Here is a 20,578-nt window from a genome sequence, read left to right as displayed (position 1 = left end):
TTTTCAATTGAAAGCCGATACATTGTAAACTGTAAACACAGCTACCAAAGAAAATAAAAAAACCTGACTGCCTAACACTTAAGATAAAGGCATTAGCCTTCATGAAATACCAATAAAAACAGTACATTATAGCACTGTAACTGCTGTTTCCATCTAAATGGAAAGCCCTTCCACCAGGATCCCTCATTGTTTCCTGCCAGTGATCGCTCTCAGACTGTTTAAGCCTCAGCTTTATGAGCCTTCTACTGCATTGTCCATAGCTGTGACCCTTACTCCTGGAGGCAGTCCAGCCCCTGCTTCTCTCATGGCTGTGTCATTTCTACCCAGCCTCAGTACACCAGCCATCCATGTAATTACTTCACAGGGTTGTCCGGCTGCTCCGCCTGCTGGTCTGCCCGCTCCTCTGCCTCCCTCTTGCCATCCAGTAGCATCGCTCCCCGAGACGCACGGGGGCAGCGGATTCCACTGACCGCAGCCCTGCAGCGCATCCTTCCTCTGTCTTTTGTCTAACAGCATCCTCCCATTCCACACATTTCGGGTTGAGACCATCTTGCTCATGTCTTCCCAGTCTGCATTGCTTTTCCAGCACCCCACCACATCATTCCTCACCTTTCCCAAATCTCCATAATTGCAGCGCTGAAATATGTCGTTTCCATCATGCAATCACGTGACCTTATTTCTCTCATCTCTCAATTAGCCATCTGCTGCAGGAGTTTACCCCTTCATTTTTATTTTTTTTTTCCACGCAGGATTTAGCTTTGTCCGCCAACTGAGCATCTTGCCATTGTAACCAGTGAATAGACTTAAGTTCTCTGGAGAGGGATCACTTAATTCAGAGGTTTGCCAGCCTTCATTACAAGCCCACCTTCTCCACTCAGCGAAGTCCAAATTGTCTAGACAAAGCAGACGTGATTCCAGCCCCGAGTGCTCAGATGTCTTTCATATATCCTGGCAAAGTGATCCGTCTCGCAGTCGGGGCTAGTAAACATAAACGAAAATGATAGAGTAACTTCAAAGTCTGCCCCTCGTCGACCGGCCTCCTGTGATTAGTCAGTGTAATTCATTGTTGTTTCCTAAAGTGTTTCAGAGAAAGAATCACCCTCAGTATATGACAAAGTAACTTTGCTTTCCCCTTGACACCTGCCAACGTCTTCACACACACACACACACACACACACACACACACACACACACACACACACACACACACACACACACACACACACACACACACACAGTCTAATTCTTTACACAGACGTTCATGGCTATCAAGTATTCTTCTCCAGCTAATTTCTGCTTGAACGTGTCGAATGATGAGGTACTGAATTGGAATAATGATAGCTTTGGTGGACATATTCTCCCACAGCGGTGCTTCTATCTCCCCACGAAAACAGCTTTCATAAATGTATTTTTCTTTCCAAAGGATTAAACGTTTTAGTTTTTGTTTTTTTTCCCCACCCCTGCGATAACTGTCCTCCCAATTTGGCATATCCGCAAGTGGTGGCTCTCCAGCCGTGCCCGTTTGCCAATTACCTCAGTGCAGCCCAACACAGATCTGTGTCTGAGAGCTGACACCACTTCATTTTCATAAACCACAAATATGCTGCGAAAACAATTCATTTTAAATGGATTCTTGAGAATCAGCGGTGGTTTTCCACACCCTCCTCCTCTTCTTCTTCTTTCCCACCGTCTACACTCCACACCATCCTCCTCTTTATCCACCATCTCCTTTCTATAAATATCTTCCTTCCCATCGCCTGATCATCCTTCACTCCCTTCTCCCTAGATTCCCCTCTCTTAACAATCCTTGTCCCCCTCTGTCCTACCTTGAGGAAAGTGTCCAGTGATCCATTCTCCATGTATTCAGTGATGATCATCACCGGCTTGCCTGAGAAGCAAGATGTGAGAAAAATAACTTCAGGAGGAAAATAATAGCACATATTTGTTTTGTATTCTTTTCAGATGATTCAGCTATTATATTACATTTCATTTTGTCATTACTGTATTCATTATGGAAATACATAAATAGTATGTCAGAGAAAAGGTAATTTCAAAAGTACAACTCAAAGCACAACTGAGCTGGGTAAATGTTGGAGCTGTCGAAGCACATCCAAACCTGACTGATGAAGAACAGCTGGGTCTGACGGATGAAAAAGCCTGACTAAGTACAGCTTATAGACTGAAGAAGTCAGAGCGGAGTCTGACGAGTTCAGCTTGAGATTCCCAAACATCCACGCAGTACAACTGTCACATCAGAAGCCGCAGTAATCTGCATTGTGACATATGTTCTAAATCCTGCGGGGCGATTCTCGGGCTCACGACCCAAAAACAAAAAAAACGAAGAGTGCAAAGTCTGACTGGAAACAGACGTGGCGATGACTCACTCTTGGTGACCACGCCCTCCAGACGGATGATATTCGGATGGTTGAACTGGCCCATGATCGACGCCTCCCACAGGAAGTCGCGCCTCTGCTGCTCGGTGTAACCTGCTTTCAAGGTCTTGATGGCAACCTGGATCTCTCTTTTCCCGGGAAGCCTCAGCGGCCCGCTGCACACCTCGCCGAACTCCCCTGAGGCAAAGAGACAAGAGAGCTTGACTGTGGCCTTAACATTTCAGCCCACCTTTATCTGCAAAGGTCGTGTCCAATGACGAAGCGAACCTTTCATAGCTAAAAAAAAACAAAACAACCTCTCCAGGTTATTTAAAACCTCCACCGATTGCAATCATTTTCTTATGCTGCTTGTTGCAATACGACCAACTTTTGACTTCTGAAAAAAAATATCGGGCAAGCATCACTCGACTCAGTTTTCAATATCGCAACAGATAGATACATAGAATCCAAAAGAAGTGTTGAACTGAAGTTAAGCTGCTGCACAGCTAGAACGCTTGCGAGGCTCACGATTGTTGCAAATAGACACGTTTGTCAGCAGGACACAAACACCATTTATAGCCGCGCAAGCTGTCATTTTCGAGATGTGTTTGGCTTAATAGAGTATATAATAGAGTACGCGTGCAAGCGTGCTTCTATACAACGACGCGCAATGATGAATGTGACAGGTTTATGCAGGTTGAAGAAAATGTTTTCGCCCAATTTAAGAGGTAATGAAACGGTTGCATTTTATACAACATGACAGAATCATCACAGTTATTACTGTACACTGAGTGCGTTTTAAAACCACCTCCGGGTCTGAAAAGTGAAGCCGATGCAGATGTGACTTTTAAATGCATTCTTTCTAACGGGGCAACTCCTGTGGTTCCAAGTAGAAGTCTGGTTGTATAGAAGTCTAGGAGGAAATGACAGCTTGAAATGTCTTATTCAGTGTGCGGTTGTTCTTCGCTCTACCTTCTTGTATCACTTCTGGTTGTGAAAGAAGGAAACGACGACTGCCAAAAACCAAGATGGAGATGGCCAAAATGCCGAACTATACAGTCTATGAATACAGCAATTGTTTAAATTCAGCCGTTTACAAGATGATAGTATTTTTTACCGAAGAACGCTCAACTGAACAGGTGCACTTCAGAATGAACCAGAATGTATTCTGTGAGACATTACTGTGGCCAAATCAGCCCCAAACTGCCGCTCGGAATAAGAATGAGTATAAAACACACACACACACACACACACACACACACACACACACACACACACACACACACACACACACACACACACACACACACACACACACACACACACACACACACACACACACACACACACAGGCAGGCAGAGTTGACTCACCAGCTCCGATGATCCTCTCTATGGAGATGAAGGAGACATCAATCTCTTGGGCGAATTCATGCACGGCCTGGTTGGGATCCTCGTAGGTGAGGGGGTCGATGTAGGTGCGCACCCCCGGGAACTTTACTGCAGACACACACACACACATGCACACGGCATCATTACCATTTAGACGTGGTTTACCATCGCTAACATTTATTCGGGCTTGTATCCAGAATATATGCATAATGTAAAATGTACTGAGGCTATCGCGGGCAATATTGCAAATCAAGGAGCAGGATAACTTTTACAGCAATATTGACAACAAGGGTTTTTTTTTGTCAATGCTGAGAGTCTGTATTATCATAAAAGTGTATACTGTGATGTAAAATTGTATCTATATTCCATCATTTATTTCTTTTAATATTGTTATGGATGTGATTTAGGACACTCTCTGCGCTCCTGAAGCCCTTATGATTATTCTACCTTTAATAAAAATAAAAAAAACTTTACTCCGACTCAATCTACTGACCAAAACTAACTAAAAAAAAAATATATAGAGAACAAAATATAATGATTCATCCCGTTAATTATCCCTGAAACAAGACACACTTTAAGTTGCTTTTTGTAGGCATGTTAAGTAATTCAAATGAATTTTAAGTATGAATCAACGTAACCGGGATGGCACATTTGTTTCCTGAGCTCTCCGGCGCTGGTGACCCCGTCATGGTCGGCTCTGATGCCAGCAGATGGATGGCAGGATGCGATGCCAAAAATGTGGCCAACTATATTAAGCTGTCACGGCCTATAAATCATCATAGCTTTAGTGTGTCCTCTGCCAACACGGCTGCCACGGAGCCGGTCTGTAGCCGTGTCATTTAAAGAATAGCTCCTAGTACAAAACAATGTCAAAACTGTGTGTGTATACACACACACACACACACACACACACACACGGGGATGAAGAAACTCATACGGACATGACCGCCGTCTGAACCCTCTACTGTACATGTAGTGGAAACTGTGGATGAACACACACACACACACACACACACACACACACACACACACACACACACACACACACACACACACACACACACACACACACACACACACACACACACACAGAGAGTGAGTTTGGACTTTGTCAACTTACTGTGACCGTTGTGGAAGTGCATCTTCTCCTCTTCGGGATCCTGCTTGGCTTTGCTGTAGCCACACCGGCTGAGAGGGAGGACACACAAACACAGAGTCGATGTCATGCCACAGCTTCCATATGTGCACAATAAGCATTTAATGTTGCTTTTTCAAGGCAGAAAACATAACTAAACATACATTTGTATTAATGGTTCATACCGATGACAAAACGCCTCAGTTTCAGTCACAGGGTACATGCATTTTCAATTTGTAGAATAGTATAGCATAAAAATGCTGTACGCCCTTATACATTTTATCTACTGTATATCTAGACAGAAAGCAAACAGTGGCATTTACACTCGGAGAGAAGAAAAGGGTACCAGACAGAGATCCCAGTAAAGATAGCATAAAATGTCCCAGACGCATAAAAAGCTAATCCTGGCCAACACAAGGCAACGATCACACTTGGATCCAACTGCAAGATAAGCTTTTTATTTCCTCCTAGGTTCTGCTAACTTACATTTCGAGATTTTCAAAAAAAGGATTGCTGAAAATGCTGAAAACTTCCAGCCTTTTAGACATTAGCAAAGGACTGCAGTTTTCAAATAATACCATTTTCAAAGAAAGCCCTCGTCAACAGATCAACTGTGACTTTTGGCAGAGGAGCCAGAGCAGTCTTGAGCTTTTTCGATAAAGGCTACGTATGAAATAAAGATTTTGTTTTTTATCAAGTCGCCCGAAAGAAGAAGGGAATAGAAGAGAAATTCCTTCAGTCAAGGCCTTTTGTCTGCATCCATATCATATCCCTGCTCTCTTGCGTCTGTGTATCCCCTGATGTATAGGCCAAGAAAACGATATTAAGTTGTTTGTTGTGCCGATGCGTATCTGTGTCCGTCTGTGCTCAAAGCTTCCGCCTTTCAATATTTGGACAAGCAGCATCACAGATAATCAGAGATGACCCAGATTACACAGGACAGGAGGATTGACAAACTTGCAAGCATATGACAGTGGCCGAACGGACACAGAGCCACACATTTAAAATGGTATATCTTTAGAGGAAAACTGCATTGATTCACTTTATTGTGTTTGTAAAACCAAAACTCAACTGAATGTTTCAGATGCCTGAGTTTTCTGGAGTTTGAAGACAAAAAGCAAAACAACACACAAGGGTCATGTCCACAGGACAGCCATGCTTGACTGGAGGGGTTCAGTACGCGCAGCTGGATAGTCTGGGGGAGGGGAGTCTGTGTGTGTGTGTGTGTGTGTGTGTGTGTGTGTGTGTGTGTGTGTTTGTGCGTTTTCTACATGCGTGTCTGCCCGAGGCTGTTTGGTTTGCCGGATATGTTGAGTCCAGGGGTTTGAGCACGCTCTTGGCCAGCCGGCTCTCCAACTTCCTAAATGTGTGCGTCCGTGTGTTAACCCACGCGTACGGTACATGCACCCGTGTGTTATGTCCATGCGTCTACACATGTGTGATGTGTCTATGCATGTGTGTGTAGTCTGGAGGGTCATGCAGGCGGGGGGGGGGGGGGTGCTTGTGTTCCAAATCCATCGCTGGGAAATATTTGGCATTCCTCCATCTCTCCTCCCCCACACGAATCTAGAGCGATGCTCATCCCTGTTCGGCTGAACCGAAATCACCACGTTTCCTTCCGATTTGCTCTTTAATCCCTGAACATTACCAGAGCCCCCACTGTCTATCCGTCTGATCGTTCTGTCCAATCACCGCATGAATTCTGACTCCGATCTTCGTAAAACTGCCCTCAGCTGTATTAATTGTGGTCCAGTGATGGCATTTGGACATAATAGTCGTTAATTAACTTAAATAGATACATGTCACAGTAAAATAAGGTTTACGAAGATGGAATCAGGTAAAACTAAACAAAAAAAAAAAAAGATCTAAATGAACTTTTGCAGACAAAACATGTATGGTCATAAGATCATATGAGAACAATAGGCTGAATGTCTTCTCAACACTGCATACATTTACTCAGGACAGGGATTACATGCGCTGCATGTGTTTGAAAGCTTCCCTTGCTATACACAGTATTTGCATTCATGTATCTTGTGTGTGTGTGTGTGTGTGTGTGTGTGTGTGTGTGTGTGTGTGTGTGTGTGTGTGTGTGTGTGTGTGTGTGAAAAGGGAATCAGAAAATTGGTTGTACCAATTACAAGACCCCATAAAGTGAAGGTCACATGAGACCGGAGGCTTGCCGATACAACATTAATGCATGTGTGTAATGTACGGAGTGCTAAGCGTTGATGTAAAACAGAGCAAAGTTGTGACACCAGACATTGAGAAGATTCCACTGGCTTGTATGCATCATCGCTGAAGCTATAACGTAAAACCCTTAATCCTCCTGACCCACTACAAATCTCTAACCTCAAGCCATGTATCTAATCCCATAATGCTGCTCTGCAACACAGAAATATCTGGGTCACAAATTAGTTTTGATATTGCTCATTTTTTTGTTAGTCAGCAATAGGACAGAGGAAGACAAGTGGATATCCTGGGACTAAGCCAGCATTGATCCGCAGGTTGAGAAACGTTCGTGACTGCTGTGCCTGTAAAAAGAAAATGACAATAACTGTATTTAGAGGTTTCACGCTGAGCAGCCTCTTTCATCAGAGTGAATAAATTACGTCACATTGTCCTTTTGCCTGTTAAATGTATTCGCCGTTGCTCCTCTGAAGTGAGCGACGTTTAGTCTCATCGTTTAATAATGCCTAATAATTTAGGTCAGCACAGTTGATAGTATTTAAATGTCCCATATCGTATAAAGTGAAATTTACATCCTTACGTCTTTTTTTTTAATTTTTTTATTGGCAGTATTAAGACACTCTGCCTTTTAATCAGCCGCCGGGGCTTCCATAAGGTTACAGTCAGCAGTGCTGCTAAACTCCATGTAGTCCCCAGCTGCAGTGATACTGAGAAGATGGCGATAGACCGGAAGCGTTTAGGAATAAGAGCAAACTTTTTCGGAGGGGGGGGGCTTAAAGAGACAGGCGCTAAAACAGAGCGCTTCAAACAGAGGGTGAATACGGGCATTTTCAGAGAGACTTAACTAAAGCGTGTGAACATGTTCTAGGAGAAGTAGCGAGAAGTATGAGCTCCTTTAATGTGCTGCAGCTGGGCTAATCACCTGAATTCTCACAGGAGAAAGGTGCTACATGGTAAATGGACTCGCATTTACAGTATATATATATATATATATATATATATATATATATATATATATATATATATATATATATATATATATATATATATATATATATATATATATATATATATATATCTCTCTCACCTTTCTAGCCTCACGACCGCTCGCCGCAGTTTGACATCAACACATGTCAACATTCACCCATTCCCACACATATTCATACAGTGATGGCAGAGGCCAGATACCAACGTAGCTCATCAGGGTGTAATCGAAACGCACGCACGCACGCACGCACACACACACACACACACACACACACACACACACACACACACACACACACACACACACACACACACACACACACACACACACACACACACACACACACACACAGGACCAAACCGACAATCAGAGGGTCGGTGGTTCGATCCCCTGCTCTGCTAGTCTCATGTCAATGTGTCCTTGAGCAAGACACTTAACCCCAAAATGTCTCCCGTAGCTGCGTCTCCGGTGTGTAGATAGATACTGAATTGTAAGTCGCTTTGGACAAAAGCGTCTGCTAAATGACTGTAATGTAATGTAATGTAATGTAATGTAATGTGTTCCTTCAGGTGTGTATTCAGGACTTACCGTCCACTGAGCAGGAATCCAGCGACCACCGCCAGTAGGACCAGAGCCAACGTGATGGCCACCGCCACTATCGACGCTTGAGCACGCTCGCTGGTCGCGGTTACTGCCAAAAAGAAAAGGAGGTGGGATTAGACACAAATAGTACACAAACAAAAGCCCACCTGCCACCTGCTGTATATGCAGCCTCCAAAAAAAAAAGAAGAAAAAGCAGGTGGTAGTCTCGTACAAGTTGAACTCGTGTGCTCATGCCTCCCTCTCCTCTGGCGTACTCACAGTAAGGGCTGGTCTGGAATTCAAAACGTCGGCTAAATGCGCCATAGCCTGCTGAGGTCCTGGCTCGCACCTGTAATGCAGCATATGCAAAAATATCTACAGTAAAAATCACACCATATTCATTTCTTTACATATATTCATATGTATTACACATTTGAAACTTTGATTCAACAACTTCTGTCTTATTGCTTATTTAGCTCTTCTCATCTCAGACTAAAGTGCTTTTTGTCCTCACATTATTATTCATTTATGCCTTTTTTTTTGTTTTTTAAATGTATTTGTATATTTTAACCAATATTTGACCTGGAAGATGTAGACCGAGGAGGGCTTCAGGCCTTCCACCACCATCTCAGTCTCCTTGGATTTTATAATAGTGTAGCTGGAGTCCTGTTCCTGTGGGACAAACGGAGTTGTAATTAATCAACTTGCATTACATACATTTTTGTAGCCTTGATGATTATTTGTTGTTGCAGATATTGCACATTTGCACCTTCTCGCCTGCACATTTGCCCTATTCTTTCGCACATTTGTATGGCTAAGCTACATGGGGATGCACCGGTATTAGATATAAAGCAGGAAGTGATTCAAATAGCTGGATTGGATATAGGAGACAATGTGGTCCATCTATTGAACTATATTCTATATTCTTTGATCAACGTGTCGCTTCATTAAAAAGGTTTACGATTGAATTGTAATTCCCGTTTTTAGCAGGTTGCTGGTGTACGACTCATTATTTTTTTAGTTCATCTATATCTATTATCTATATTAGTTACATTTATAAAGATAGGAAAGCAATGTTTAAGTCGAGCCTGATGTGCCCCGACACACAAAAGAATGATCTCAGTCACTTCCACACGGTGAGGCATACAGCACATTAATCACTGGTATCAGATCAGTACTCGGTATCGGTTAAGAGGGGCTGAAAAATACAGATCGGTGCGTCCCTGTGAGCTACCTGTAGTGCGTGTGTGAGTGCGAGTGTGTGTGTGTGTGTGTGTGTGTGTGTGTGTGTGTGTGTGTAAAAGCATGTGTGTAAGGATCAGTTTCCCCAACTGTAACCACATCAGGTTTAAACACAGCTAAATGCCCCCTCCATTAGCCAGAAGCCATTAGCTAACCACCGACCACAAACCCCGCTCTGCTCTCCTGCATACCTTTATTCTGACCTTCCCAGAAAAGACGACTAAAGAGAGAAAAGAGGAAGGGCACAGGAACAATGACCTGAATTGAAGTATCGAATTCCAGCCACTACCCAAATCCAACTTTGAAAAAGAGAGGAAATAAAACCCCCACACAGATATAACTCTGTCAAATGAAAGTCTTTTATGAAGGTTTTTTAGAGGCCACTTCAGAGAAATAAAAGACACTTTGAAGACTAAACTGAATGTATATTCAGCTGTATTTCTGAGGGCAACAATCTTTGTCAACGCGTTTCCACTGATTTAACACGTTGAATAAATGGCGCACAAGGATGTTATGAGGCAAAACTAATTTGGCGACAAAGGTCATTACAGCGAATTCTCAAACGGAGGCAATACAGACTTCATTTGAAAGTCAAAGCTACTACAAGGTCCTTTGTTTTGTGTTGCATTTTGGCAGCACCTGTGGACAAAGGCTGCGTGGAGCAGCGAGACGAAGCTCTGCTCTTCTCTAATCAGAAAGCTAAATTGTTAATAATAATAAAATACACTTATGCATAATAGTGCGTGCAAAATCAATACCTCTGTGTAATCTGTGTAAACTTCGGTATAATGGGATCTTTGGAAAAACACTCAGAAACCACAAAAAGCCCAAGGCCAGTGGACAGAGACGCGTAGCTCTGCATAACGAGCTAAATTCTTTTTACCTTTTCAAAATACTTGATCTCGTACTCCAGGATGATGCCGTTGGGGCGATCGGGCTCCGCCCATGAAAGGGAGATGCTGCTCTTCCCCGTGATGCCTTTTCTCACCACACTCACTGGAGACGGAGCTGCAAACACACAAGGACAAAAAAAAAAAAAAAAAAAAAGACATAATACAAGTTCAGGAACATTAGTAAACATCCAGCAGTTTAATACGAAGCATGCCAGTGCATGCGCTATTATCACGACTGACATGACATCCTAACAAACACAAGGGAAACGGTGCCAACGTCGTAAAACCGGTCGGGTACCGTCAGCCTCTAGAAGACGTCCCTCTTTTGAAGACACCTCACGCTTTGATGTTTACATGCAGAGCTAGTTGTAATGCTCGCTGTGAACGGTTGTACGTTATGAAATATTAAACCCAAGATGAAACATCAAAGAACAAAATCATAAAATTTTTTTTTGTAAAAATGGTGGTGAAAAGAAGGGGGTTTACGATATCAGAAAGTACACCGACGTACGTGGGTCTTTGCTGCCGTGTTATTTCTGTCATGCTGGGTGATTTATTCCAACATATTTTCCCCAGAGTTTCTTCTCATGAATTCAAGTTTGTTAAGTTACCAAAGTTCTTCTGAGGTTATTTGGCACAGTCCATTGAGCTTTATCTCAACTACTGAGATTATTTCTGGTACCAAAGCAGCTCTGCCTCTTAAAAAAAAAAAAAAAAAATGTCTGCAATCTGGCAACAAGGTCCACCTGTGCCTAATTAAACCATCCCTTTATATCTCGCTATTCAGTAGCTGCTGGCAGAGGAGCCCATGAAGCCAACTATGACACTGCACATCTGGCACACAGCTTTTAGTGTAGCACCTTTGATTACAGGGAGAAAACCGGTTTGTTTTAGGCTCTTTGAGAAGTTTCAATTTCCATTATAAGATTTTTTTGGTAATTTATTCTTTAAGTTCCGATGTCAAGTGAGCTCAGTTGTGTGCGTTCGCATCAATCGTCGAACAATCCTGTTGTAACATGAACTGTTGGCCCATCTCTCAGAGGGACAGTTGGAGAGTCTCTGACACATAAAGAGCTTTTCACCAGGCAAAATGCTCCCTCAGGCAACATCCTGATAGTGTGTGAGTGTGTGTGTGTGTGTGTGTGTGTGTGTGTGTGTGTGTGTGTGTGTGTGTGTGTGTGTGTGCGTGCGTGTGCGTGTGTGTGTGCGTGTGTGTGCGTGCGCGCGCTTCTCCTGCAAATGCTAAACAGCGTTTTGGTTTCAATAGCCTCAGCAGAACTCCACAGGGAATAAATCATTGCTACAAACACAGTAACTGTATCCTGAGTGGATGCTCGCACAGAAGTGTTATCTGCAACATCTTAAAAGCCTGAAACCAGAGACCCAATCACACACACACACACACACACACACACTCAATGCTTAAACGGTATAAATGCTGGGATGTGATGATGAGAGAGAGAGAGCTTCTTTTCCCAGCAGCTTAGCGGGTAACAATACACCAAAAAAATACGTTGAAATCCTACCAAAAAGGATGCAGATTGCCATGCTAATCAGAAAAGAGGGTCGTGTGCAGATTGCAGAACCCTCTGTTGTACAAACTTTTGATTTGGGGTTATAAAAATAAAGTTGATGTGCCATTCCACTCATAAAATATGTATACATTTTAACTATGGCTGCTGCAAATAATAACTTTTTTTCTTATATAATTGATGAATATGTCAAATGTTTTTTTAAAAAAAAAATACATAAAATGGCTTGTTTTGTCCGATGCAAAATCCAAAAGTATTACATTTACCCCCCCCCACCCCCCCAAAAAAGGAATGAAAATAACCCAGAGAGAATAGGCAAATACTACGATATTTGAAAAGCTGGGACCAGCAGCTGTGGGGATTCTTTTCTTGAAAAATAACTGAAATGCTGCATTTGTTATTTAAATGGCTGAGTTTATTGAGGAAAGTTAGTTTAGGAAAGTCTTCTGTGCATCTAACGCATCAGTAATTCTGTTTGTATTCGGACCCCTTCCCAAACGACGAACCGATCTAATTATCACGTCATTTTTGTCTGTTCCTTCTCAGCGCTAACATTTCCTTTTCACCAAACACCAAACAGCACAGACGCGCAGCGTCCATGTTTAACACCCGAGGCAGAATTTTTGTCAACCGAAGCTCCACAATGAGACACCTTTTAGTGTCGCAACTCAGCGACTGAAACTAAACTAACAAGTGTTTTAAAACCTGACGGATTTGAGAAGCGCCTGTGCAGAGAGAGAATGGGAGGTGCTGGAAGAGACAGAGGGGGGGGGGGGGGGTGGAAGAAAAGCGAGAGGGTTGACAAAAACGGGAAAAGAAAGTGAGAGATGAGACGCAGAAGAAGAGACATGGTGAAGGCGTGTGGACAGGGCCCCAGCAACACTTTCATTTTAGCAGTAGGGAAGATAAAGAGAGACAAACGCTCCCTGGTTGGAACACTTCCGGTGCCTGTTACATCTGCTAATGAGCACCTACAGTACGGCATCGCAGACCACAAAAGAACTCCAAACGTCTGCGACGCTATTTTCTGTTTTTCCCCAATCGAGCCCAAGCTTCCATTTCATGCGAGGACGGGTCGAGAGAGCTATTCAGCGGACGAGTGCAGCCCTCCAGTGTAACAACTCTGGCCTCAGATAAGAGCAACGTTATCACCGTGCAGAACATAAGCCTCTCAGACCGCTATCTGTGTGAAGCATCGCTGAAATCAATACAGACCTTCAACTATCTGGTTTATTATCCTTTAACTAGCCTCGGAGAATGACAGAAAGAGAGACCCAGAGACGGAATGAAAGAGATACGGGAGACAAAAGAGAGAGATGGCTTTATTAAGGTTGTAAAGCACCGAAGCGACTCATCTTTTTTTATTTTTTTTTTATTTGCAACTTAACCACCTGCCTACCTGCGCTATCTCATCCCACTCGTGTTTTTTTCTGCAACAGTGACAGTCATTTGGCAGCCAAGAAACTGATCCGTCACGCAACATATTGCAATCTTATCGGTTGCAACCGGTACATTTCAGTCAATCAGGAATTCATAAAAGTCACAACGGGAAGACTACTGGAAGTACTGAAGCCTTCTTGGTCCGACCATAAACTCCGTAACGTCCCCAGACCTTTGCCGTATGTCATTCCCCATCTCTCTTCCCGCATTTCCTGTCGGGTATAATTCATAGGAAAAGACATCTAAAAAAAGAATTCTGAATGTACAAACTCAACCAGATGGAAAGCAATCTTCTTATGAAGTGAAAAGTTATAAGAAAGAATATGGACCACGTGTTCTTTCCTACCCTCCTCCTATAGCCTATCTCCTCTGCTCTGATGTACCAAATGTCTCCTCTGTCTTTGAAAACGTCTCCCACTCGAAAACGACTCCAGCTCCTAAGTCAAACATACTATACTCATACATCAGGTAAAGCAAAAATCGGAGAATAAACTTCTTAATAAAGTTTCTTGAGAAAGTACCAAGACTTTCACACTTAAATTGAAGTGCGACTCTAGAGGCAGATGTCCCAAAAGGACATTTGGAGACTCGTGGTAACCAAATGTTATTCTGAGTCACTAAAAGTGATACTTAAAAAAAGTAGAGCTAAAATACTCACAAATTAGCAGTTTTTTTTGCAGTTTCAGTGCAAACACCCTCGCCACCCCACTGCTGTTCTATCTATGATACACGACTAACAACAAAAGTAAGACACATGGGCAGAGCACCGGGCTGTGGCTCTTGTTTTTGTTTTTTACCACCCACAAGGTAATGCATCACGATTCATTTGATGAATTGCCAACAACAGCACAAACAATGTATGGGAGCATTTAGTGTGCAGTTACCACGCAGTGCTCCCACACTGTAAACAACATGAACAACCGGGCACGAAGAAGACAGACATAATAGAGCTGAGCCACCGCAGGAACTCATTAAGCGATCGTCGAGCTTATCGGCCGACAAAACACTGAATCGTCTATGATTACTGACGATTTATGGTCAATTAGATTATTTGTTCTCATGGTTTGGATTCATGAATGACATTTTTTTTTTCCCTTTTTGTAAGTTAATTCCTACAACTTAATAATGGTTGATAGTTAGCTACCTTATAACTATCAAAGCAGTGCAAAATATACGACTTCCATCTTCTCTTTTTAGCAGACCTCAGCGTTTTCTTAATGTGGACAATCTCACCTTTTATTTCCTCTTCATTTCCACAGCTTCTTCCTCTACCTCCGTCCTGGTCTTCTGTCCTTCCCTCCCGCCTTTCACCTCTCCTCCTCACGAGTACCAACACTTTATTATTCAGCGGGTCTTCACAGGGACACTGTGAAATCACCTATTTCACGGATCCCTTATCGAGTGTGACACTTCCCACACATCAAAAGGCAGATCCTCCGACTCCTTCTCTCCGTCTCCGTCTATCCGAGAATACCCGCCGGCTCCCGTTTCTCAGCACTTTGGTCTCGGTACCTTGTTTGCGCCTTTTTACCCTCACGAGCAGAAGCTCAGTCAAAAAACACAGATGTTTACAATGCTGATCAAAGTCCTCGTTGCGTAATTACATCTGTCGTAGAGAGGCGAGGCAGGATGTTAAACTGCTCGTTACAATCAATGCTTTAGGATTATTGTTAACATGATTGTTCTGAATTACTTTGAGAAACCACTTGAGAGGCAGGAGGTCCTTTAAAAAGGGACAGTCCACATTGTCCCTCTTACCTGTGGGGTCTATTTATCAATCTAGATGGTTTTGGTGCAAGTTGCCCAGTTTTGGAGGTATCGGCCGCAGAGACGTCTTCCTCCTCTCCAACATAATGGTACTGTATGGCAGTCGGCTTTAGGTGCTTAAAGAAATCTGAAAAACTAAACAGCAATGCCTCTTTCAAGAAACCATGAGCTATTACATTACTAGCGCCATATTGTCCCATTATATGTGGACGAACGCCACCGAGTCTCATGAAGTTGCATCAGTAGCTTGCGTTGCGTTACAAACATACTTATTCTAAGCCAAACCATGACGTTTCTTCCTCCCCTTACTCAGTGGCTAAACTTAACCTCCACCGTTTGTACACCTTCACACCCCGGTTGAGTGTGGTTTAATTAGGTGCAACAAAACTTCCGGCAACATCCGTCAATAATGCTGGATGTGGTCAGTGGCGCGGCGCACAACATCCCCTCAACCACAAACATGTCCGTTAATTAATGTTATTCTATCGATCGCTGCACAAACTCGGCGGCGCTAGGGACTGCCTTCTTACATTCATTGTGTTCCCGAATTAAAGCAAGGATATTTATCGACGGAAATAATAACACGCCCTAGCCCGGCCTGTGCCACATCCATGCCAAAGAGCAGCACCATCGCATCCGTCTGTGACTCAGCCGGCCGTGTGTAATCTAATCTAATGTAATTCCTAATCTCTACGCGGTCCAGTGACTGGCTAACTTTAATCTAGCCGCAACTCCAATAAACTGAATGTGGATTGTGTAGTCTGGTGTAATCCACTCAGTCTGCTGACAGGCACAATGACAACACAGTTAGAGGGCCGTCAGTCCTCTTGACTGTCAGACAACCATCTGCCCTCTCTCATTCGCTCTCCTCCCGCTGCTGCTACTACTTCCTGCAGTTAATAGTCTGCCAAAGAACCATTTGTTCAACAAACGGGAACAAACACTCCTTCAAAACGGCTTTTTTTTTTTTCTCCCTTCCAGCCTTCCCTACAGATGGAAGCCTTGGGAAGGAGAGCATTAGTCTCATATTTTTCTCATTTCATTACGCCATGTGCTGCCCATTTCATTACAAGCAAATCAAATAAACTACACAGGCCCATACCACCCGTAAACATAAAAAAAAAAAAATGGTCTCCCAAAGCCCATATGAATTTTAATCTCCATTTAAAGGAAAGCCAGCAAAGCTTTCACTATTTACAGCTATGGGGAGTAGTTGGACTCTTTCATTGTCTAATGTTAGAGTGGTCTTTTATGTTTGGCCACTATGCTGCTCACTTTAGTGTTATTGGTTTAGTGCCTTGCTCAAGCATACTTTATAGTCACACAGAATGTCTAAGCTGCTCTGGCACGGCAGATAATGAAATATCCCCAGCAGCTACAAGTGAAAAACATTATACCAGCTGAAGGCCTCTTTTTTTTTTTTGCTTAGAGTTGATGAATAAAAGTACTTCCCAGCATAAAAAATAACATGCAACTTGCCTATCGTCTGCCTGATTCATCATTTTTGATTGGCATGCAGAAAGGAAAAAACAAAAAAACACCTGCTACCACACAAGACACCCCAAACAGCCTGCAAATCAAGAGCTTTCACTATGCCCCCGATTCCTGCAAAGATTGTTGATGGAATGCGCTGCCTAATAGAGGGGACCAAGCTGCTTTTTCAATGACAAATCTGAATGCAAAAAAAATAAAAAAAATAAAATAGCTTTCCACTGTGCAATGTTCCCTCATTCACTGCAAGGATGGCGCATGAGACGGAATTAACACAGCGACAGATTTGTTGGAAAAATAACGATCGTGATAATTTGATCATCTGGTGTCTTTGTTGCCAAACTAAGATATTTGCGCCAGAAATCCAACTTGCAGGTTGGTCTGTGGAAGTCTCAATAACGAGGTAAAAAGAAAAAAGACAAAATGGGGACGATTTGCGTTTGGGAAATTCAGAATAAGCTTGAATATTGTGGAAATAAAAAAACAGGACAGCTGTGGCTCTGAGTGGAGAAGTCATGGGGAGGCTGCGATTGGCAAGACAAAGTATTGACAGTTGTGACAGATCCGGCGCAACATACCTGCCTGATTGGTTGTCACATTAAGTGACACATACTGCTTGGCGTGCTCTTTGGCCAGCTCTGACACCCCGTTGACAGCCTCCAGCAGGAAGCTGTAGTTGGTGTGCGACTGCAGGTCGGCCACCATGACCGAGGTGTTTGACAGGCCGACGCGGCGGGGCAAAAAGCGCACGTTGGGGCCGCATTCTTCCAAGCCCCTTCCATCTGGCAAGACCTGTCTGCACAAGATGTTGTAGCGCACATCCTTCCTGCCACCGGTTTCCATCGGAACGGACCACTCCAGGAAGACGCTGGTCTCGTTGACGTTGGAGATGGCGTTACGCGGAGCAGAAGGAGGGCCTGAGAGAGATGGGAAGAGAGGTTGGGAAGGGGTCACGACAGCGACGTGGTATCCAAGAATAAAAAGTACAAAAACAGTGAACATCAGTTGTAAAATGCATGTGCAAATATAGCTCCTCACGTGTGCAGGCCATATTGGGAGGGTCGGAGTCGATCTTATAGTATCCGTCCTCACAACTGCAAGCGGTGGCTCCTGTCTGCCTGGCCACACTGTGGGGTGGACACTTACTGCAGGCCACGGACTCCAGCAGCGAGCGGTAAAACCCCACTTTGCAGACTGAGAAACGAGGAGGGGAAGGGGGTAGGATGCCATGGGATGTTTTGGGTTGGATAAAGATGAGATGAGATGATAAGAGTAGACGTACAAATAGGAAAGGGAAGGGGGGTCATGGGGAGAGAGGTAAAGAAAAAGAAAAAAAAGAGGTGGGGGAGAGAAAAAGCAGGACAACATGGTTAGTTCCTTTGAGGGGGAAAAAAAAAAAGGAGGTCAGCATCGACATTTTCCCTGAGTGGTTGTGGTTGTTTTGAGGTTTCTCATCAGAGATACCACTGTAGCTGCAGACTTTAACTTAAAAGAAGCATTTGGCACATCGTTTTTGTTGTCACATTTGTATTTCTTCTTTGTTCCTTTTAAAGTCTGATCTCTTCTCATTTCCCTCGGGGGGGGGGGGGGGGGGGGGGGGGTTATTTCTTTTGTTCAAACCCTGCCACCCTGCTCTCTTCCTCTGTTTTTTTTTTTTTTTATCTTAATCCCAAAAAAAAAAAAAGATTATCATTTGTTTTCCTATTGTGGAGCTTTCCCTTCTTATTCATAGTCTTCAATTCAGTGAACATCACCTGGTTAAGAATCACGGGCATCTGCTGCACGATATAGTACCGACCCGGCCGCATGTGGGGAACGTATAGAAACAAGCACTGAAACAGACATAATCTGTCTTCCTCCCACGCAGACGTACACTCTGTTGATCTAAGTGGGGCAGGTAGACAGCGGGGTGACACACTCGGAATGTTAACACGGGAAAATACTTCATCAACCTCTGTCGCCATGGCTGCGCCCCCAAGCCGACCAATCGCCGACTTATCACGCCATCATTTTCTTCCCGATTTTGCTGTTGCAGCCAGACGGATACAAATAGACAGATGCAATAGAGGATGAAATGATGATGGGATATTGGACTGTCGATAAGCAGAGTTCCATACATACATACGACAGAGAGACAGTCGAGGACAAAAGAGAGGAGGTATTATGATCTATGTTCGTCCTCGAAGGGCGGAAAGGTTATAGGAGCTGTTGTTTTCACCCGCTCTTTTTTTTTTTTTTTTTTTTTTTTTTAAATGTGGTTGCTGTGAAGCTCATTCAGGCTGCAACTGGGATTAACAACTTCATAATTAAACTTCAGGTAAGAGGACAGGAGGACAATGAATAGGAGAGGGGAAAGTAGGTGAAAAGCAAATAAGATGAGAGGAGATGAGACAAAGGAGGAGTGTGTGTGTGTGTGTGTGTGTTTGGGTGGCGGGGGGGGGGGTGGTGGGAGGATTTGTGTGTGTGTGTGTGTGTGTGTGTGTGTGTGTGTGTGTGTGTTTCAGGCGTTAGGCGGCAATGGCTCTGATTCCCCTTGACGGAACCTTGGTCCACTGTCATGGAACATTAGGCCTGAAAAATTCTCCCTCTGCCCTGGATCGCTCTGTGTCTCACCTCTGCTTCACACACACACACACACACACACACACACACACACACACACACACACACACACACACACACACACACACACACACACACACACACACACACACACACACACACTAGAAGCCTCTGTTTGGCCTTGTGCGTATGCGTGGATTGGCTTAGCATGTCGGATGCCACACATACACTAATTATGAGTTGATCGGCTCCAGACATTGCTTTTGAGGCATTCGTGAAGCTGGCCTAGTTTTGAATGAGCAGATAGTAATGCAGCTGATGACATGATTCATGCTCAACAAAGCACAGACAGTAATGTGCGTCTTCAGGGCTTGTTTTATTCAGATGTGAAAAGATGGTCTAAATGCTTGATTTTTGCTGCCGTTCAATTTTTTTGTCGAATGAATAAATGCTGAAAAAAACCCGAATGCATAGTTATTAAACGCATGATTTTTATTGAATGCCCATTTACTTCATCTTACTCTGCTGCAGCCTAACGATGTAGAACCTTATCACCTTCCATGCGCATGTGTGTGTGTGTGTGTGTGTGTGTGTGTGTGTGTGTGTGTGTGTGTGTGTGTGTGTGTGTGGTGGGCTGAGGCATTCAGGGCAGTAGGACACACCTGATCCTTTGTCTGCTTCAGCCCGTTGCCACGCACACGTTTATGGTTGCATACAGATTTATTGCCATAGTCTGGTGTCTAGCTCTCCTTGAATCCATCCTCAAAACCCCCCATGGCCAAATCAATAAAACATGGGGTGGCAGCTCATTTCACAAAGACAGGCACACATGCAGGCAGTGAAGTAGAGTGGAGTAGATAATAAGCAGCATGATAAAAAAAAAAAAAAAAAACTAATGGCAAATGGAAAACCCTATGAACAGATTCATAATTTGAGATAGTATGGTCAGAGATCATGCCAGTGAAACTATCATTATTGTTTTATTTTTTGTATTTTTG

General features: G+C 43.5%; 2 protein-coding genes across 2 annotated transcripts in view; both read right to left on the bottom strand.

The window, feature by feature from the left end:
• Positions 1–431, bottom strand: part of LOC137869479 (ephrin type-A receptor 5-like) — an 8,919-nt gene extending 8,488 nt beyond the window's left edge. The window contains exon 1 of the mRNA XM_068706887.1: positions 363–431. Coding sequence (XP_068562988.1) covers positions 363–431 — 69 coding nt within the window. The remainder of the gene's footprint in view (positions 1–362) is intronic.
• The window catches only part of LOC137869477 (ephrin type-A receptor 5-like), a 48,099-nt gene continuing 27,528 nt past the window's right edge, over positions 8–20,578 (bottom strand). Inside the window, exons 4-13 of the mRNA XM_068706884.1 lie at positions 18,057–18,212; positions 17,597–17,935; positions 10,779–10,903; positions 9,236–9,325; positions 8,933–9,002; positions 8,660–8,762; positions 4,882–4,949; positions 3,744–3,869; positions 2,385–2,570; positions 8–1,888 (exon numbers count right to left, since the gene is read on the bottom strand). Coding sequence (XP_068562985.1) covers positions 1,641–1,888; positions 2,385–2,570; positions 3,744–3,869; positions 4,882–4,949; positions 8,660–8,762; positions 8,933–9,002; positions 9,236–9,325; positions 10,779–10,903; positions 17,597–17,935; positions 18,057–18,212 — 1,511 coding nt within the window. The 3' untranslated portion in view covers positions 8–1,640. The remainder of the gene's footprint in view (positions 1,889–2,384; positions 2,571–3,743; positions 3,870–4,881; positions 4,950–8,659; positions 8,763–8,932; positions 9,003–9,235; positions 9,326–10,778; positions 10,904–17,596; positions 17,936–18,056; positions 18,213–20,578) is intronic.

The sequence above is a fragment of the Cebidichthys violaceus genome, unplaced genomic scaffold (genome assembly GCF_023349555.1).
Source record: "Cebidichthys violaceus isolate CVI_PGR_0920_01 unplaced genomic scaffold, fCebVio1.0.p SCAF_122, whole genome shotgun sequence".
In the NCBI taxonomy this organism is placed as follows: domain Eukaryota; kingdom Metazoa; phylum Chordata; class Actinopteri; order Perciformes; family Stichaeidae; genus Cebidichthys; species Cebidichthys violaceus.
Note: the sequence above shows the minus strand (reverse complement) of the source record. Positions and strands in the feature narration are given on the sequence as shown.